At 56.9% G+C, this 20,808-nt stretch overlaps 1 protein-coding gene across 1 annotated transcript; it reads left to right on the forward strand.

Moving 5' to 3' along the window:
• Positions 1 to 597: 597 nt before the first annotated feature.
• On the forward strand, positions 598 to 20,493 carry KAT7 (lysine acetyltransferase 7). Its single transcript, XM_074557425.1, has 15 exons — positions 598 to 852; positions 2,175 to 2,322; positions 4,129 to 4,305; positions 6,004 to 6,243; positions 8,423 to 8,505; positions 8,736 to 8,825; positions 9,322 to 9,420; positions 9,518 to 9,628; positions 11,571 to 11,762; positions 14,768 to 14,857; positions 15,780 to 15,920; positions 16,804 to 16,897; positions 17,032 to 17,178; positions 17,959 to 18,065; positions 19,345 to 20,493. Exons 1-15 carry the CDS (start codon positions 598 to 600, stop codon positions 19,444 to 19,446), a joined length of 2,076 nt encoding a protein of 691 aa, XP_074413526.1. The 3' UTR covers positions 19,447 to 20,493.
• Positions 20,494 to 20,808: the final 315 nt, after the last annotated feature.

The following is a 20,808-nucleotide window of genomic DNA, read 5'->3' on the forward strand; positions in this document are numbered from 1 at the left end:
CTGATTGGTGATCTCGGGGAGAGGCTCCGCCTACTCCTTGCGACACCAAGCGGGGCCTTCTGGGGTCCTTCCGCCGGCCTGGGCCCTGTTCGAGCCCGGCGGGGCGGAGGTGCCGGGTCCCGGCCGGGACCGGTTCCGCCCTTCCCAGGGCCCCGTTCAGTCGCTCCCGCTGCTCCGAGCCGCGCCTCTGGGAGGTTCCCGGGCTCGGCGCGGCCGGGGAGCAGCGAGTCAGGAAAGCACTTTGGCCGGGGAGAGACGAACCCCCGCCATGGCACTTTGTCCTTCACAGTTCCTCTCATTCTTACGGGAATTCCGACACAATTCACGATCCCCGGGCCACATATCCCACCTCCAGGGCACCGCTTCCCACAGGCTCCGCGGAGGAGCTGCCGGTGCTGCAATTCTCGAGGCTTCACACCACGAGGGAGCTCGGGGAGCTCTCCCGCCTCGGCTCTGCCCGCACTAAACACGGCGGCCCCGGTAACGGGCGCGCCACACCCCACGGGCCTCGCGCCCTTATCAAAGATGGCGGCCACTGCCCCAATCCAAGATGGCGGCGCGCCGCTTCATTGCCGGCGGCGCCTGCCCGGCTCCAAGATGGCGCGCGGTCACGTGACGGGGGTGTGGGCCGCGTCCCGGCGGAAGCGTGAGGGACCGAGCAGGGACCAGCGGCTGGCGGCGGCGGGAGCGGGGCTGGCGCCGCAGGAGCAGACGTGCCGCAGGGCGGGGGACACGGCTGTCACCACGGAGTCTGCCAGCAGCAACACCGCGGCGGCCACCGCCGCTTCGCGGGCCGCGGGCGCCGGGGACCAGGCAACCTCGCTGCCCCCGCCCAGGATGCAGCGCAGGAAGGTGAGCACGGCCGGGAAACGCGGGAGGCGGCCGGCGGGGAGACCGGTGGGCTCGGGCCGCTGCTTTCTACCCTTCTCTAGCCCCTCCGCGCCTTCTCCCGGCTCCAAACCTGGGGGAAAAATAGCGGCCTTGAGCCCCCAGCGCCCGCCTCCCGCCCTCTCTGATTGGCTCGAGCATTAGCTGTCCGCGCGCTGATTGGCCGGTATGCCTGTCACTCTTCACCCCCCAACGGCTATCGTTTCCCCTCCCCCGCGCCGGCCGCTGGGCCCGCCCCTTGCCGTTTCCGATTGGACACGCGCTCGGAGAGCTGGCCGTCGATTGGACGGGTCTGCATGCCGGGCTGGCCTTTGATTGGCTACTGCGGCTATCCATCTCCGCCCCCAACGGTCACCTCCCCGCGCGAGCCTTGTTTCTCCCTTCCCCCGCCGCGCCGCGGCCCCCCCGCGGTTGGCGTTGCCGTGGGAGCAAGCCTCGCGTTGATTGGCTGCCGCTCGCTGTCAATCATGCTCGATCGGGCCCGCCTTTTTGCTCCTCCAGCTGCCATTGGTGTGCCTCCCTTTAGGCCCCGCCCACGCGCGCTGTGATTGGCTGGGGCCCGCGCGGCTCCGCTGGGTGCAAAACAAAGCGGCGCGGGGGCCGCGCTCCCGCCACCGGCGCGAGTCCGCCCCCCCAATCCCTCCTCATCCCCTCATGGCGGCCGCGCCCCCCCCACTCCCCTCACGGCCGCCGCCATCGCCGCCCTCTCACGGCCCTGCCCGCCCCGCGCTCCCGCAGCCGCCGCCAGACCCCACCGGCACCTGCCGCCACCCCCAGACCCTCGGTGTCACCTCACGAAATTAGGCACAAGCCTGGAATTAAGGGGGGAACAAAATTAAAGGGTTTAGCTTGGTGTATGAACTGTTTAGTAATGAGAGATTATGTAAAATACTGTAAAAGTGTTAAATAAAGGTGATAACAGAAAAGGAAAAGAGAAAAGAATTGCAATTGCTGACTGATGCCAGACCCCCTTCTGACATCCAGATTGCTGCCCCTGCTTTGGGATAATTCTGATAATTCCTGCAGTTTATGTCCTGGGAATGCCACCCTGTGCTGGGAGCATCCCTTTGGCTGTGAGGGATCCCCTGTCCTGGTTTGCTTTGGAAACTCCTCACTGGCAGAGCAGGAGACACAAAAAGAAAAGGAAAAAAAGAGTCCTTGACTTGGGCTAAACCACACGGGTCACCCTTGCAGCTGGGAGGACATGGAGAATGTGAAATATTCACTCATTTTATGTAGTTTTTAGCAGTAAGTGCAGTTTTTGAGCGCAGCGTGTGCCGTTGCAGAGGAACGCGGGCAGCAGCTCGGATGGGACGGAGGACTCGGATTTCTCCACGGACCCCGAGCACACGGACAGCTCCGAGAGCGACGGCACCTCCCGGAGATCCGCCCGTGTCACCCGCTCCTCGGCCCGCCTCAGCCAGAGCTCACAGGGTATGGCAGGGCTTGTCCTGAAACCAGAGAAAGGTTCCTCTTTAAACCAGGGAAAAGCCTTTCCTTAAACTGGGGAAAAGCTCCTCCTTAAACCAGGGCAAGACTCTGCCTCAAACTGGGGAAAGGTTCCTCCTCAAACTGGGGAAAGAATCTTTCTTTAACCAGGGCAAGACTCCTCCTTAAACTGGGGAAAGGTTCCCCCTTAAACTGGGGAAAAGATCTTCCTTAAAGTGGGGAAAAGCTTTTCCTTAAACCAGGGAAAGTCTTTTCCTTAAACTGGAGAAAAGCTCCTCATTAAACCAGGAAAAGGCTCCTTAAACTGGGAAAAGGCTCTTCTTTAAACCAGGGAAAAGCTTCTCTTTAAAGCAGGAGAAGGCTCTTGCAGCCCCACACACAAAATCCCAGGTGCAGCTCCACACCACAGGCAATCCAAGGGTTATGGGTTCTTATCTAAGCACTGATGGTTCTTATCTAAACAGAGAGATCTTTGCTTTTCCAAATGAGAGCTGGGCAGTAATTACAGGTCAATTAAGTTGTTAAACCTGGAGAAAGCTGGTGGCACTCCAGATTGCTCCAAGTGTGCTGAGATTTTATCAGCAAGGTGGGAGCATGGTGATATGGGCAGGACAGAGCCACGGGGCATTGGTCAGTGTGGGGCAGGAGGGACCTGAGGGTGCTGGGGTGTGACTGTGGTGTCCTCATGGTGTCCCTGTGGTTCCTGTGGTGTGATTGTGGTGTCCTCATGGTGTCTCTGTGGTGTCCCCGTGGTTCCTATGGTGTGATTGTGGTGTCCCCGTGGTGTCCTCATGGTGTCTCTGTGGTGTCCCCGTGGTTTCTGTGGTGTGATTGTGGTGTCCCCATGGTTCTTGTAGTGTCTCTGAGGTTCTTGTGGTGTCCCTATGGTGTGACTGTGGTTCCTATGGTGTCCCCGTCGTGTGACCATGGTGTCCCTGTGATGTCCCCCTTGTGTCCCTATGGTGTGACTGTGGTATCCCCCTGGTTTCTGTGGTGTTTCTGTGGTTCTTGTGGTGTCCCCATGGTGTGACTGTGGTGCCCCTGTGATGTCCCCCTTGTGTCCCCATGGTGTGACTGTGGTGCCCCTGTAATGTCCCCCTTGTGTCCCCATGGTGTGACTGTGGTGTCCCTGTGATGTCCCCCTTGTGTCCCCGTGGTTTCTGTGGTGTCTCCACGGTGTCCCTGTGGTGTTTCTATGGTGTCCCTGTGGTTCCCGTGGTGTGTCCCCATGGTGTGACCGCAGTGTCCCCATGGTGTCCCCTGGTGTGACCGCAGTGTCCCCATGGTGTCCCTGTGGTGTCCCTGTGGTTCCTGTGGTGCCCCCCAGAGTAACTGTGGAGTCTCCATGGTGTGACTGTGGTGTCCCCCTGGTTTCTGTGGTGTTTCTGTGGCTCTTGTGGTGTCCCCATGGTATGACTGTGGTTCCTGTGGTGTGCCTGTGGTGTCCCGATGGTGTCCCGATGGTGTGACCGCAGTGTCCCGATGGTGTCCCCATGGTGCCACCATGGTCTCTGTGGTGTCCCCGTGGTGTGACTGTGGTTCCTGTGGTGTCCCCATGGTGCCACCATGGTCTCTGTGGTGTCCCCATGGTATGACTGTGGTTCCTGTGGTGTGCCTGTGGTGTCCCGATGGTGTCCCCATGGTGTGACCGCAGTGTCCCGATGGTGTCCCCATGGTGTGACCACAGTGTCCCGATGGTGTCCCCATGGTGTCCCCATGGTCTCTGTGGTGTCCCCCTGGTGTCCCCGCGCTGTCCCCGTGTGTAACCCTGCATTCCCCCTGCGTGCACAGACTCCAGCCCGGTGCGGAGCGCGGCGCCGTTCGGGCCGGACGAGCCGGTGTACTCCACGCGCAGGGTGACCCGCAGCCAGCAGCAGCCAGCTCCTGTCACCCCCAAGAAATACCCGCTGCGCCAGACCCGCTCCTCGGGCTCCGAGACCGAGCAGGCCGTGGACTTCTCGGACAGAGGTACCCACAGGGGCAGGGAATGGGGCATGGGCACCCACAGGGGCAGGGAATGGGGCATGGGCACCCACAGGGGCAGGGAATGGGGCATGGGCACCCACAGGGGCAGGGAATGCTCTGTTAGTGCCCACAGGGGCAGGGAATACTCTGTTAGTGCCCACAGGGGCAGGGAATGCTGCATTGGCATGCACAGGGGCAGGGAATGGTACACTGGGCACCCACAGGGACAGGGAATGCTCTGTTAGTGCCCACAGGGACAGGGTATGGTGCACTGGGGCACAGAGGGGCAGGGAATGCTGCACAGGGGCAGGGAATGCTGCATTGGCACCCACAGAGGCAGGGAATACTCTGTTAGTGCCCATAGGGGCAGGGAATGCTGCACAGGGGCAGGGAATGCTGCATTGGCATGCACAGGGGCAGGGAATGGTACACTGGGCACCTACAGGGGCAGGGAATGGTGCATTGGCACCCACAGAGGCAGGGAATGGTGCACTGGTGCCCACAGGGGCAGGGAATGATACATTGGGGCACAGAGGGGGCAGGGAATGCTGCCCTGGTGCCCAGAGGGGCAGGGAATGCTCTGTTGGCACCCACAGGGGCAGGGAATGCTGCATTGGCACGCACAGGGGCAGGGAATGGTACACTGGGCACCTACAGGGGCAGGGAATGCTCTGTTAGTGCCCACAGGGGCAGGGAATGGTGCACTGGGCACCTACAGGGGCAGGGAATGGTGCATTGGGGCCCACGGGCAGGGAATGCTCTGTTAGTGCCCACAGGGGCAGGGAATGGTGTACTGGCACCTGAATGGGCAGGGAATGCTGCCCTGGTGCCCAGAGGGGCAGGGAATGCTGCACTGGCACCTGGATAGGCAGGGAATGCTGCATTGGGGTACACAGGGACAGGGAATGGTGTACTGGCACCCACAGGGGCAGGGAATGCTGCACTGGTGCCCAGAGAGGCAGGGAATGGTGCATTGGCACCCAGAGAGGCAGGGAATGGTGCATTGGGGCCCACAGGGGCAGGGAATGCTCTGTTGGCACCCACAGGGGCAGGGAATGGTGCACTGGCACCTGGATGGGCAGGGAATGCTGCATTGGGGCACACAGGGGCAGGGAATGCTGCACTGGCACCCACAGGGGCAGGGAATGGTGCACTGGCACCTGAATGGGCAGGGAATGCTGCATTGGGGCACACAGGGGCAGGGAATGGTGCACTGGCACCTGGATGGGCAGGGAATGGTGCACTGGCACCTGGATGGGCAGGGAATGCTCTGTTGGCACCCAGAGAGGCAGGGAATGCTGCACAGGGGCAGGGAATGCTGCACTGGGGCCCAGAGGGGTAGGAAATGCTGCACTGGCACCCACAGGGGCAGGGAATGGTGTACTGGCACCTGAATGGGCAGGGAATGCTGCATTGGGGCACACAGGGGCAGGGAATGGTGTACTGGCACCTGAATGGGCAGGGAATGGTGTACTGGCACCTGGATGAGCAGGGAATGCTCTGTTGGCACCCACAGGGGCAGGGAATGCTGCCCTGGCACCCACAGGGGCAGGGAATGCTCCATTGGTACGTAGAAGGGCAGGAAATGCTGCTCCCAGGGTGGGAGAGGCTCCGTGCAGCCTCTGACGCGTTTCTGGGAGGGTTTTTGGGAGCGATTTTGGGATCTCTCCCCTCAGTTCTGTCCCCTGTGCTCCCACCCAGACACCAAGAACGCGGCCGAGCACGACGAGTCCCCGCCGCGCACGCCCACGGGCAACGCGCCCTCCTCGGAGTCGGACATCGACATCTCCAGCCCCAACGTGTCCCACGACGAGAGCCTGGCCAAGGACATGTCCCTGAAGGACTCGGGCAGCGACCTCTCGCACCGGCCCAAGCGCCGCCGCTTCCACGAGAGCTACAACTTCAACATGAAGTGTCCCACGCCCGGCTGCAACTCCCTGGGTGAGCCCCGGCCTGGCAGCCCTGGCTGGGAGCAATCCTGGAAACAAATTGGGGCAGGAATGCCAAGGAAGGGTCTGGGGATGGGATAGGAGGCATAAATACAAAGATGTTAATCCTGGAGGGATTTTTTTTCTGTTTTGGGAGGTGACAGGATGAGGAACCTGATAGGTGTGGGAGGAAAAAGTCCCAGGTTTGTGAGCAGGGAATTGGTTTTTGCCACAAACAGGATTTTAGTGCCAAATTATTGCACTCCCATTCCGGGCTGCTTTGGCTTAGTGTGAGAAAGCTTTTCCTTCCTTTTTAAACCAGGAAATTTCCCCCTCCTATCCCCCTGTCAGTGATCCTGAGGGTGAGCACAGGTGTGGGAGGAAACATCCCAGATTTGTGGGCAGGGAATTGGTTTTTGCCACAAACAGGATTTTAGTGCCAAATTATTGCACTCCCATCCCAGGCTGCTTTGGCTTTGTGTGAGGGGCAGGGAATGCCCTCTTCCTTTTTAAACCAGGAAATTTCCTCCTCCTCTTTTCCAGTCAGATCCTGAGGAACCTGATAGGAGAGTGAGCACAGGTGTGGGAGGAAAAATCCCACGTTTTTGGGCAGGGAATTGGTTTTTGCCACAAACAGGATTTCAGTGCCAAATTACTGCACTTCCATCCCTGGCTGCTTTGGTTTAGAGTGAGAAAGGTTTTCCTTCCTTTTAAACCAGGAATTTTCCCCCTCCTATCCCCCTGTCAGTGATCCTGAGGGTGAGCACAGGTGTGGGAGGAAATATCCCAGATTTGTGGGCAGGGAATTGGTTTTTGCCAGAAATAGGATTTCAGCATCAAACTATTGCACTCCCATCCCTGGCTGCTTTGGTTTAGTGTGAGAAAGCTTTTCCTTCCTTTTTAAACCAGGAAGTTTCCCCCTCCTATCCCCCTGTCAGTGATCCTGAGGGTGAGCACAGGTCTGGGAGGAAATATCCCAGATTTGTGGGCAGGGAATTGGTTTTTGCCAGAAATAGGATTTCAGTGCCAAATTACTGCACTCCCATCCCAGGCTGCTTTGGCTTAGTGTGAGAAAGCTTTTCCTTCCTTTTTAAACCAGGAAATTTCCTCCTCCTCTTCCCCAGTCAGATCCTGAGGAACCTGATAGGAGGGTGAGCACAGGTGTGGGAGGAAAAATCCCAGATTTGTGGGCAGGGAATTGGTTTTTGCCACAAACAGGATTTCAGTGCCAAATTACTGCACTCCCATCCCTGGCTGCTTTGGCTTTGTGTGAGGGGCAGGGAATGCTCTCTTCCTTTTTAAACCAGGAAATTTCCTCCTCCTCTTCCCCTGTCAGATCCTGAGGAACCTGATAGGAGGGTGAGCACAGGTGTGGGAGGAAACATCCCAGATTTGTGGGCAGGGAATTGGTTTTTGCCACAAACAGGATTTCAGTGTTAAATTACTGTATTCCCATCCCTGGTTGCTTTGGTTTAGAGTGAGAAAGCTTTTCCTTCCTTTTTAACCAGGAAATTTCCTCCTCCTATCCCCCTGTCAGTGATCCTGAGGGTGAGCACAGGTGTGGGAGGAAACATCCCAGATTTGTGGGCAGGGAATTGGTTTTTGCCACAAACAGGATTTTAGTGCCAAATTATTGCACTCCCATCCCAGGCTGCTTTGGCTTAGTGTGAGAAAGCTTTTCCTTCCTTTTTAAACCAGGAAATTTCCTCCTCTTCCCCAGTCAGATCCTGAGGAACCTGATAGGAGGGTGAGCACAGGTGTGGGAGGAAACATCCCAGATTTGTGGGCAGGGAATTGGTTTTTGCCACAAACAGGATTTCAGTGCCAAATTACTGCACTTCCATCCCTGGCTGCTTTGGTTTAGAGTGAGAAAGGTTTTCCTTCCTTTTAAACCAGGAAATTTCCTCCTCCTATCCCCCTGTCAGTGATCCTGAGGGTGAGCACAGGTGTGGGAGGAAAAATCCCAGATTTGTGGGCAGGGAATTGGTTTTTGCCACAAGCAGGATTTCAGTGTTAAACTATTGCACTCCCATCCCAGGCTGCTTTGGTTTACAATGAGAAAGCTTTTCCTTCCTTTTTAACCAGGAAGTTCCCCCCTATCCCACTGTGGGGGATCTGCCCACATGGGACACTTCCTCCACCTCTTCAGGACCGTTTCTCACAGGTTTTATTGTTTTTCTGACCCCTTGCAGGACACCTGACCGGGAAGCACGAGCGCCACTTCTCCATCTCGGGGTGCCCTCTGTACCACAACCTCTCAGCAGATGAGTGCAAGGTACACCTGAATGGTTCTGCCCTCTGATTTCCCCTCCTTTGGGATTTTTAGGGTAAAATGCTGAGCCTTGTGATGTGCGAGCAGCAAACAGTTCACTCCTGCGTGCTGCTGTGCTTGGCTGTGGGGCAGCAGCGTTTGTGTGTCACACCTGGAGGGGCAGGGGGTGACAGGGGGTGACAGGGGGTGACAGGGGGTGGCTGCAGCCCTGACAGGTGAATTTTGGCCTCCAGGTGCGAGCACAGAGCCGGGACAAGCAGATTGAGGAGAGGATGCTGGCCCACAGGCAGGATGACAACAACAGGCACGCCACCAGGCACCAGGTGAGGGCACAGCCCCAGCTCCCAGCACGGGAATTGGGGCCTGGGCTCCCTTCTCCACACCCTGGGAGCTACTGGGGCAGCCCTGAGCCTGCCCTGCTGCCATTCCAGAGGGGAAATTCCCTGCATCCCCTCAGTGAGGTGGGAGCAGGCAGAGCTGATCCTTCCCCTGAGTTTGGATGTGCAGGAATTCCTGCAGAGCTGTAAACTGCAATTTCCCTCTGAGTAAGCAGCAGAGAGCCAAAGCAGGGCAATGACATTTCCCAGTCCCTGAGTCAGCTGGGAGCTGTTCCCCAGCACGGAGCTCACCCTGTCCTGTGGTGGAAGGAAAATTTCCTGCTTTGCATTCCTGGGCTGCAGCTGCAGTGCCCTGTGATTAGCAGAGGATCTGTTCACACCCCATGGAATGGTACCAGCGTGGAATTCCTTGGGGTGGGCAGGGAATGGGGAGCTCTGGGGGGGCTGCAGCCTCTCAGGGCCCCACCTGGGCTTTTTTCAGGCCCCCACAGAGAGGCAGCTGCGCTACAAGGAGAAGGTGGCTGAGCTCAGGAAGAAGAGGAACTCGGGGCTCAGCAAGGAGCAGAAAGAGAAATACATGGTAAAATCAGGAATTTTATCCTTTCATTCCCCTTGGGATGGAGTTTGGCTCTCCCAGTCCTCCTGCAGGACCCAGCAGCTGTGCTGTGTTTTTCCAGGAGCACAGGCAGACCTATGGCAACACCAGGGAGCCTCTCCTGGAGAACCTGACCAGCGAGTACGACCTGGAGCTGTTCCGCAGGGCCCAGGCCCGCGCCTCCGAGGACCTGGTGAGAGCCTGCCCTAGGGACAGCCCTGGGGGCTCTGGGAGACCCTGCCCCAGGGGGCTCTGTGGGACCTGGTGAGACCCTGCCCCAGCACAGCCCCAGGGCTCTGTGAGACCCTGCCCCAGCACAGCCCTGGGGGCTCTGGGACCTGGTGAGACCCTGCCCCAGCACAGCCCCGGTGCTCTGTGGGAGCTGGTGAGACCCTGCCCCAGGCACAGCCCCAGGGCTCTGTGGGACCTGGTGAGACCCTGCCCCAGGCAAAGCCCTGGGGGCTCTGTGGGACCTGGTGAGACCCTGCCCCAGCACAGCCCCAGGGCTCTGGGACCTGGTGAGACCCTGCCCCAGGCAAAGCCCTGGGGTCTCTGGGACCTGGTGAGACCCTGCCCCAGGGGGCTCTGGGACCTGGTGAGACCCTGCTCCAGGCAAAGCCCTGGGGGCTCTGTGAGACCCTGCCCCAGAACTCTGTGGGAGCTGGTGAGACCCTGCCCCAGGCAAAGCCCTGGGGGCTCTGGTACCTGGTGAGACCCTGCCCCAGCACAGCCCCAGGGCTCCGTGGGACCTGGTGAGACCCTGCCCCAGGGACAGCCCTCGGGGCTCTGTGAGACCCTGCCCTAGGCAAAGCCCTGGGGGCTCTGTGAGACCCTGCCCCAGGGGGTTCTGTGGGACCTGGTGAGACCCTGCCCCAGGCAAAGCCCTGGGGGCTCTGAGACCTCGTGAGACCCTGCCCCAGGCAAAGCCCCAGGGCTCTGTGGGACCTGATGAGACCCTGCCCCAGGCAAAGCCCCAGGGCTCTGTGGGACCTGATGAGACCCTGCCCCAGGCAAAGCCCTGGGGGCTCTGTGAGACCCTGCCCCAGGGGGCTCTGTGGGACCTGGTGAGACCCTGCCCCAGCACAGCCCTGGGGGCTCTGTGAGACCTTGCCCCAGAACTCTGTGGGACCTGGTGAGACCCTGCCCCAGGGACAGCCCTGGGGGCTCTGTGGGACCTGGTGAGACCCTGCCCCAGGGGGCTTTGTGGGAGCTGGTGAGACCCTGCCCAAGGCAAAGCCCTGGGGGCTCTGTGAGACCCTGCCCCAGGGGGCTCTGTGGGAGCTGGTGAGACCCTGCCCCAGCACAGCCCCAGAGCTCTGTGGGACCTGGAAGGCAGCATGGAGGGGGGCCAGCTGTCCCCAGGGAGTGCTGGAGCTGAGCTCTGCGCTCAGGAATGTGTGGTGACATTCCAGGGGTGCTCCCAGGGGACAAGGACAGCTTCAGTGTCCCTGCTGAGGGCTGGTGACAGCAAAAGCCACCTCAGCCTCAGCGTGTGACTGAGTTCATGGGCTGGTGTTGCTGCAGCTCCTGAGGAGCCTCCCAAAGCCACATCCCATTCCAGAGAGGGATCAAAGGATCCTTTGATGCTTTCCTGGGCCAGCTGGGGCACCTGGGGCAGAGCCCTGGGCTGTGTCACAGAGCCACAGGATGGACTGGGCTGGAAAAGCCCTCTGAGCTCACCCTGTGCCACCGTGACCTGACACCACCTTGTCACCAAGGGCCGCATCCAGGCCTTCCTGAACACCTCCAGGGAGCCCCTTCCAACTCCCAGTCCCTCTTTTTGGGAGGAAATTCCTCCTCATGGGCAGCCTGGCACAGCTGGGAGCCATGTCCTCCTGTCCTGTTGTTCCCTGGGAGCAGAGCCTGGCTGCACCCTCCTGTTGGGGTTATGGAGAGCCAGGAGGATAAACACCCCCAGGATAAACACCCCCAGCTCCCTCAGCTGCTCTCACAGCCCTCATGTCCTGTCCCTGGGGATCAGGAAAGGAGCAGGGAGTGACAAGCAGCCGTAGGAATTTAATGAAAAACGAATCCAAAAAACTCAACACAGATTTCCTCCAGGAAAACAAATCCCAATTCCCTTTCTGCTGCTCGGGGTTCACGTTTTGGCTCTCCCTGCTTTCCCCCCGGGGCAGGAGAAGCTGAGGCTGCAGGGGCAGATCACCGAGGGCAGCAACATGATCAAGACCATCGCGTTCGGGCGCTACGAGCTGGACACGTGGTACCACTCGCCCTACCCCGAGGAGTACGCGCGCCTGGGCCGCCTCTACATGTGCGAGTTCTGCCTCAAGTACATGAAGAGCCAGACCATCCTGCGCAGGCACATGGTGAGGGCTGGGGCCTGGGGAGCCTGCTGAGGGTCAGAGAGAGCTCCTTCCTGTGGGAAATGCTGCTGTGGGGTCAGGGAATGGCTCAGTTGTGCTATGGGGTCAGGGAATGGCTCAATCCTGCTGGGGAGGCTGCTGTGGGGTCAGAGAGAGCTCCTTCCTGTAGGAAATGTTGCTGTGGGGTCAGAGAGAGCTCCTTCCTGTAGGAAATGTTGCTGTGGGGTCAGGGAGGGCTCAGTTGTGCTATGGGGTCAGGGAATGGCTCATTCCTGTTGGAAATGCTGCTGTGGGTCAGGGAGGGCTCAGTCCTGCTGTGGGACCAGGGAACAGCTCAGTTCTGCTGGGGAGGCTGCTCTGGGTTCAGGGAGCAGCTCAGTGCTGCTGGGGAGGCTGCTGTGGGACCAGGGAGGGCTCAATCCTGTTGGGAATGCTGCTGTGGGGTCAGGGAGGGCTCAGTTGTGCTATGGGGTCAGGGAATGGCTCATTCCTGTTGGAGAGCCTGCTGTGGGGTCAGGGAGAGCTCCTTCCTGTAGGAAATGCTGCTGTGGGGTCAGGGAGGGCTCAGTTCTGCTCTGGGGTCAGGGAACAGCTCAGTCCTGCTGGGGAGGCTGCTCTGGGGTCAGGGAGAGCTCGGTCTTGTAGGAAACGCTGCTGTGGGGTCAGGGAATGGCTCAGGCCTGCTGAGGAGGCAGCTGTTGGACCAGCAAACACCTCATTCCTGCTGCAAGTCCTGCTCTGGGGTCAGGGAACAGCTCAGTCCTGCTCTGGGGTCAGGGAATGGCTCAATCCTGTTGGAAATGCTGCTGTGGGGTCAGGGAGGGCTCAGTCCTGCTATGGGGTCAGAGAACAGCTCAGTTCTGCTGGGGAGGCTGTTCTGGGTCAGGGAATGTCTCAGTCCTGCTGGGGAGGCTGCTGTGGGACCAGCGAACACCTCATTCCTGCTGGAAGTCCTGCTGTGGGGTCAGGGAACTGCTCAGTCCTGCTGTGGGGTCAGGGAATGGCTCAGTTGTGCTATGGGGTCAGGGAATGGCTCATTCCTGTTGGGGAGGCTGCTCTGGGGTCAGGGAATGGCTCAGCCCTGCTGGCAATGCTGCTGTGGGATCAGGGAGAGCTCCTTCCTGCTGGGGACACTGCTCTGGAGTCAGGGAACAGCTCAGTGCTGCTGGGGAGGCTGCTGTGGGACCAGGGAGGGCTCAAGCCTGTTGGGAATGCTGCTGTGGAGCCAAGGGGGCTCATTCCCACTGGAAATGTTGCTATGGGGTCAGGGAGGGCTCAGTCCCACTGGGAATGGCCCAGCCAGGCTCAGCTCATGCACACGGCAGTGTCTGACACCAGGCTGGCCTGGCTGGGTTGCAGTGGCAGGCCAGGCTGCAGCTCCCTGTCCCCTGCAGCAGCTCCCTGTGCCCTGCAGCAGCTCCCTGTGCCCTGCAGCAGCTCCCTGTCCCTTGCAGCAGCTCCCTGTCCCTTGCAGCAGCTCCCTGTCCCCTGCAGCAGCTGCTGTCCCCTGCAGCAGCTCCCTGTCCCCTGCAGCAGCTCCCTGTCCCCTGCAGCAGCTCCCTGTCCGTCCCCTGCAGCAGCTCCCTGTGCCCTGCAGCAGCTCCCTGTGCCCTGCAGCAGCTCCCTGTGCCTTGCAGCAGCTCCCTGTGCCTGCAGCAGCTCCCTGTGCCCTGCAGCAGCTCCCTGTGCCCTGCAGCAGCTCCCTGTGCCCTGCAGCAGCTCCCTGTGCCCTGCAGCAGCTCCCTGTGCCCTGCAGCAGCTGCTGTCCCCTGCAGCAGCTCCCTGTGCCCTGCAGCAGCTCCCTGTCCCCTTGCAGCAGCTCTCTGTCCCCTGCAGCAGCTCCCTGTCCCCTGCAGCAGCTTCCTGTCCCCTGCAGCAGCTCCCTGTCCCCTGCAGCAGCTTCCTGTCCCCTGCAGCAGCTCCCTGTCCCTTGCAGCAGCTTCCTGTGCCCTGCAGCAGCTCCCTGTCCCCTGCAGCAGTTCCCTGTCCCCTGCAGCAGCTCCCTGTCCCCTGCAGCAGCTCCCTGTCCCCTGCAGCAGTTCCCTGTCCCCTGCAGCAGCTCCCTGTCCCCTGCAGCAGCTCCCTGTCCCCTGCAGCAGCTCCCTGTCCCCTGCAGCAGCTCCCTGTCCCCTGCAGCAGCTCCCTGTGCCCTGCAGCAGCTCCCTGTCCCTTGCAGCAGCTCCCTGTCCCCTGCAGCAGCTCCCTGTCCCCTGCAGCAGCTCCCTGTGCCCTGCAGCAGCTCCCTGTCCCCTGCAGCAGTTCCCTGTGCCCTGCAGCAGCTCCCTGTGCCCTGCAGCAGCTGCTGTCCCCTGCAGCAGCTCCCTGTGCCCTGCAGCAGCTCCCTGTCCCCTGCAGCAGCTCCCTGTCCCCTGCAGCAGCTCCCTGTCCCCTGCAGCAGCTCCCTGTCCGTCCCCTGCAGCAGCTCCCTGTGCCCTGCAGCAGCTGCTGTCCCCTGCAGCAGCTCCCTGTCCCCTGCAGCAGCTCCCTGTCCCCTGCAGCAGCTCCCTGTCCCCTGCAGCAGCTCCCTGTGCCCTGCAGCAGCTCCCTGTGCCCTGCAGCAGCTCCCTGTCCCCTGCAGCAGCTCCCTGTGCCCTGCAGCAGCTCCCTGTGCCCTGCAGCAGCTGCTGTCCCCTGCAGCAGTTCCCTGTCCCCTGCAGCAGCTCCCTGTGCCCTGCAGCAGCTCCCTGTCCCTTGCAGCAGCTCCCTGTCCCCTGCAGCAGCTCCCTGTGCCCTGCAGCAGCTCCCTGTCCCCTGCAGCAGCTCCCTGTCCCTTGCAGCAGCTCCCTGTGCCCTGCAGCAGCTCCCTGTGCCCTGCAGCAGCTCCCTGTGCCCTGCAGCAGCTCCCTGTGCCCTGCAGCAGCTGCTGTCCCCTGCAGCAGCTCCCTGTCCCCTGCAGCAGCTGCTGTCCCCTGCAGCAGCTCCCTGTGCCCTGCAGCAGCTCCCTGTGCCCTGCAGCAGCTCCCTGTCCCCAGGCCAGCAGTGACAGCCCCGTTCTGTCCCTGTCCCAGGCCAAGTGTGTCTGGAAGCACCCGCCGGGGGACGAGATCTACCGCAAGGGCTCCATCTCTGTCTTCGAGGTGGATGGCAAGAAAAACAAGGTGAGTGGCACCAAGGTGTGTGCAGGGGCGACCACGGCCCTGGAATCCGGCTGTCTGGTGAGGGGCGAAGGCCAGGGCCCCTGTGCATCAGAAAACAGCCCCCCCTCAGCGTCTTGGCCTTGGGCTGAGCTGGGGGATAGCTCGGAGCAGCGCGGTGAGAGACGAATCAGGAGGCGACCACTTGCTGGGGGTAAACTGTCGGTTTATTACAGAAGAACCAACAAGGAGGGGAAACACCCAGCAAATGGCCCCGAACAGGGGGCAGGAGAGGGTTTTAAGGGAAAAGGGGGGAAGAAGGCAGGGAAACCCGGCTATCCAATAGAAATACATATTTGGAGGTACGAAACATAACTGATATACTAAAGTAACCAACTGTTATAAATCATAGGAGGGGCTCCGGGGCTACAGCCAACCATAACTCCCAGAGAAAAGAAAATTCTCGAAACGTGGGAGGAGAAAAGGGGTGATTGACTGAGCCCAAGGAGGAAACAACTTTCACTTTATAAGAGAAACCAAGGGAGGAGCAGTTTCATTTCCATAGCAACCTAACTGACAGGGTCCTGGGAAAGGAAGAAACCATTTAATACAGAAAATGGGGGGAGCAAACTAACAAACTTAAGAACACACCACAGCCAGGGTGGCCCCACACACAGCCAGGGTGGCCCTGTGGCCCTGCTCACAGAGGGGCTGCTGCAGTTGGGCCCTTCCTGCAGGAGTTTTGCTCCCTCTGTGTCTCACCCAGCAGAGGTGAGGGGCCGGATCCAGGCTCCATCACCAATGGAATTGTTTCCTGGCCCAGCTGCTTCTTTTCCACATCATTTCTCAGATGATTCTGAGGGTTTTTTGTCCTTTCCCAGGTGGTTTTGCCCATGTTTGGGGTATCTCACTGGGGTAAATACCTGCATCTCTTTTCTGTGCCCAGATCTACTGTCAGAACCTGTGTCTGCTGGCAAAGCTTTTCCTGGACCACAAAACCCTTTATTATGATGTGGAACCCTTCCTCTTCTACGTCATGACAGAGGCTGACAACACTGGCTGCCACCTGATCGGCTATTTCTCCAAGGTCAGTGCAAAACACTCATCCCCCACCTCACTAAAATGGGATTTAAGGCCCCTCATGAGCACTGAATCCCTTTGGCAGCCTCAGGATTTGCTGCTTTTGGGAGCAGATGAAAGTCCAAGGCTGAGCTATGGCAGGGTTGTTGTGTTTGCTGAGGGATTGCTGGTGCTGTGCTGCTCCATCTTTCCTCATTCCCAGCAAAAACCAAACCAGCCCCAAGGAATTGGGAGTTGCCAGGAAGCAGAGTGGTGTCTTCATTGGGGAAAAGGAAACTGGGAAGGAATGTGGAGAAAAATGCATTAAAATAAATATTCAATAATCTTAAAAATAAATATTATAATTAAAAAAAATTAAATAAATTTTAAAAGAAATCACCATGATTTCTTCTGCCAGGAAGCAGAATGGTGTCTTCACTGGGGAGAGAGAAACTGGGAAGGAATGTGAAGAAAAATACATGAAAATAAATATTAAATAATCTTAAAAATAAATATTATAATTTAAAAAAAAAATTTTAAAGAAATCACCATGATTTCTTCTGCCAGGAAGCAGAGTGGTGTCTTCATTGGGGAGAAAGAAACTGGGAAGGAATGTGGAGAAAAATACATGAAAATAAATATTCAATAATAATAAATATTAAAATAAAAATAAATTTTAAAAGAAATCACTATGATTTCTTCTGCCAGGAAGCAGAGTGGTGTCTTCATTGGGGAGAGAGAAACTGGGAAGGAATGGGGAGAAAAATACATTAAAATAAATATGAAATAATATTAATAATACATATTAAAATAAAAATAAATTTAAAATGAAATCACCATGATTTCTTTTAAAATAAAACAACTAAAGGAGTAAAAATTCTGACTTCCCTGCTGTCTGCTCTTGTTTCCAGGAGAAGAATTCCTTCCTCAACTACAACGTGTCCTGCATCCTGACCATGCCCCAGTACATGAGACAAGGCTATGGCAAAATGCTCATTGACTTCAGTGAGTGTGGGGGCAAATTCTGCCCAAAAATCCCTCCAGCTCCACCAGGAAATCTCACCTGGCTGCTGCCATGCTGGAGCAGCTCCCACCCTCATTTCTGGGTCGTTTAAATGGGGTTATTTTTATATTTTTAGGCTATTTGCTGTCTAAGGTAGAGGAGAAGGTTGGCTCCCCAGAGCGTCCCCTGTCCGACCTGGGCCTGATCAGCTACAGGAGCTACTGGAAGGAGGTTCTGCTGCGGTACCTGCACAACTTCCAGGGCAAGGAGATCTCCATCAAAGGTCACTTTGGGGTTTGGGATCATCCCTGAGCCTCTCAGGCTGCCTCACCCACCCAGGGGTTCGTGGAGCACTGAATTCATTCCATGGGTTGTTGGGAATGGCTCCTTCCCAGCCCTGCCACCAGCAGAGATGGGCCATGTGCAGCATTTTAAAAGATTAATTGGCTGCTTGATGAAAAAAATGACAATATAAAAAATATTCAGCAAAAAGCTTCATCCAGCTGTGTGTTAGAATATTAATTTTAACAAAAAAATGGCTTCAGCAGCCAATATTGAGAATATTTTACCTTTTTTTAATGGCATGTCTCTGTTGGTGGCACCTGGGAGTTCCTGGGGATGTGAGGTATCCTGGAAAAGCAGGATTGCATTTTCTCTCAGGGGGTTTGTTCCAGATGCCAAAGCCAGCAGCCAATATTGAGAATATTTTACCTTTTTTTAATGGCATTTCTCTGTTGGTGGGTGAGGTACCCTGGAAAAGCAGGATTGCATTTTCTCTCAGGGGGTTTGTTCCAGATGCCAAAGCCAGCAGCCAATATTGAGAATATTTTACCTTTTTTTAATGGCATTTCTCTGTTGGTGGCACCTGGGAGTTCCTGGGGATGTGAGGTACCCTGGAAAAGCAGGATTGCATTTTCTCTCAGGGGGTTTGTTCCAGATGCCAAAGCCAGCACCCCAAACCCCTGCAGCCCTGCCCAGCCCCACATTGCTGAGGGGATGGCACCGAGCTGGTGCTGCCAGGGCTCTGGGGCTGTGTCAGAGGCTCTGCTGGCTCTGCTTGCAGAGATCAGCCAGGAGACCGCTGTGAACCCCGTGGACATCGTCAGCACCCTGCAGGCCCTGCAGATGCTCAAGTACTGGAAGGGCAAACACCTGGTCCTCAAGAGACAGGTGAGCCTGGGGGCCTCCCTGCACCTCCTCCTTTCCTTGTGGAAATCAGGGATTCCTTGGGTTCTCCTTTCCTTGTTGGAATCAGGGATTCCTTGGGTTCTCCATTCCTCCTTTTCCTTGCTGGAATCAGGAATTCCTTTTTCCTTTTCCTTTTCCTTTTCCTTTTCCTTTTCCTTTTCCTTTTCCTTTTCCTTTTCCTTTTCCTTTTCCTTTTCCTTTTCCTTTTCCTTTTTCTTTCTGCAATCAGGAATTCCTTGGGTTCTCCTCCTTTCCTTACTGCAATTAGGGCTTCCTTGGATTCTCCTTTTCCTTGTTGGAATCAGGGCTTCCATGACTTTTCCTGCTTTTCCTTGCTGGAATCAGGAATTCCTTGGGTTCTCCTCCTTTTCTTGCTGGAATCAGGAATTCCTTTTTCCTTTTTCCTTTTTCCTTTTTCCTTTTTCCTTTTTCCTTTTTCCTTTTTCCTTTTTCCTTTTTCCTTTTTCCTTTTTCCTTTTTCCTTTTTCCTTTTTCCTTTTTCCTTTTCCTTTCCTTTCTGGAATCAAGAATTCCTTGGGTTCTCCTCCTTTCCTTGCTGCAGTCAGGGATTCCTTGGGTTCTCCTCCTTTTCCTTGCTGGAATCAGGAATTCCTTGGATTCTCATTTTCCTTGTTGGAATCAGGGCTTCCTTTTCCTTTTTCCTTTTTCCTTTTTCCTTTTCCCCTTTTCCCCTTTTCCTTTTCCTTTTCCTTTTCCTTTTCCTTTTCCTTTTCCTTTTCCTTTTCCTTTTCATTTTCCTTTCTGGAATCAGGAATTCCTTGGGTTCTCCTCCTTTTCCTTGTTGGAATCAGGGCTTCCTTTTCCCTTTTCCCTTTTCCCTTTTCCCTTTTCCCTTTTCCCTTTTCCCTTCTCACTTCTCCTTTCCCTTTCTGCAATCAGGAATTCCTTGGGTTCCCCATTCCTCCTCTGTCTTGCTGCAAACAGGAATTCCTTGGGTTCTCCTTTTCCTTCTTAGACTCAGGGCTTCCTGGGGTTCTCTGCTGTTATTTTGGTGTTATTTTGGTGTTCCTCTGCTGTTATTTTGCTGTTGTTTTGCTGTTGTTTTGGCGTAACTCTGCTGTTGTTTTGGTGTTATTTTGGTGTTCCTCTGCTGTTATTTTGCTGTTGTTTTGGTGTTATTTTGGTGTTCCTCTGCTGTTATTTTGCCATTCCTTTGAGGCATGAATGGCCTTTGGGGTGCTGTCCCAGGGCTGATCCCCCACCAGGGTCACCCCTGAGCTCCCCTCCCTGCTCTCCCCAGGACCTGATTGATGAGTGGATCGCCAAGGAGGCCAAGAGGTCCAACAGCAACAAGACCATGGATCCCAGCTGCCTCAAGTGGACCCCTCCCAAGGGCACCTAGGTGTCCCCAGCAGAGGAGGATGCGTGTGCTGGGCTCTGCAGTGTCCCCAGGGCGGGTCACCGGGCTGGCCTGGCCTGGCCCCGTGTCCCCACAGTTCTGAGGAACTCGGCAGTTTCGGCCTCAGTGAGGCCGCGAGGACTGGAGGGCTCTGGGTGCCCCAGGGAGCTGAGGAGCTGTGGCTGCTGGGCCTGTCCCTGTCCCTGCTGTCCTGCTCTGTCCCTCTGTCCCTCCTGGGCTCAGCCCTGGCCCTGGGACAGCGCTGGAAATGCTTCTGTGGGGCAGCCCTGCTGGCACTGCTCTGCCCCATGCCTGCAATAGCTGTAGTGGCATCCTTGCCCCTCTCCCAGCAGTTTTCCCTAGGACCCAGCAGATCTTCACTTAGTTCCTGTTGTACAGCCAGAATTGCACTTCCTGCACCTGAGGGAGTCCCTGCCACCCCTCCTGGAGCCACCACAGCCCTGCTGGAAGCACCTCTGGATAGAATTCCCATTTTTTTCCTGGTGTGTATCTCGTGGAATTGCTGAGTTCCTGTACATAAAGCACCTGCTGAGTGTATTCCCCTGGAGATGTTTTTCCCAGAGCAGCCTTCCTGGAATTGCAGGTCCCTTTTTATTGGAGTTGGTTTTTTTTTTTCCCCTCCAGGCTGAAGGAATCCAAAATTTGGCCTTTTCCAAAGAGCCACAGGAACTCCCAGCCCCAATTCCAGGAGCTGTTGGGCTGCTGTGCTCCAGGGAGGGATGGAATCCCTGGTAGAGCAAAAAAAAAAGAAAAAAAAGCTTTGATTCCTCCCTCCCATCAGCAGAAATATCCCAGAATGGCTCCCAGTAAAACCACTGTCCTTGTGCCACCCGTCCCTGGGTGGCTCCAGTGTCACTGACAGAGGGACAGCCTGGGAAGGGCTGAATTCAGTGATCCCAGGGCTGATTTGTGATCCCAGTGCTGATTTTGGTGATCCCAGTGCTGATTTCAGTGATCCCAGTGCTGATTTCGGTGATCCCAGTGCTGATTTCGGTGATCCCAGTGCTGATCTCAGTGATCCCAGTGCTGATTTGTGATCCCAGTGCTGATTTCGGTGATCCCAGTACTGATTTCAGTGATCCCAGTGCTGATTTTGGTGATCCCAGTACTGATCTCAATGATCCCAGTGCTGAATTCAGTGATCCCAGTGCTGATTTCGGTGATACCAGTGCTGATTCCTCCATCCCAGTGCTGATTTTGGTGATCCCAGTACTGATCTCAATGATCCCAGTGCTGATTTCAGTGGTCCCAGTGCTGATTTCGGTGATACCAGTGCTGATTCCTCCATCCCAGTGCTGATTTTGGTGATCCCAGTGCTGATTTTGGTGATCCCAGTGCTGATTT

Source organism: Zonotrichia albicollis, chromosome 23 (genome assembly GCF_047830755.1).
Source record: "Zonotrichia albicollis isolate bZonAlb1 chromosome 23, bZonAlb1.hap1, whole genome shotgun sequence".
Taxonomy (NCBI): Eukaryota; Metazoa; Chordata; class Aves; order Passeriformes; family Passerellidae; genus Zonotrichia; species Zonotrichia albicollis.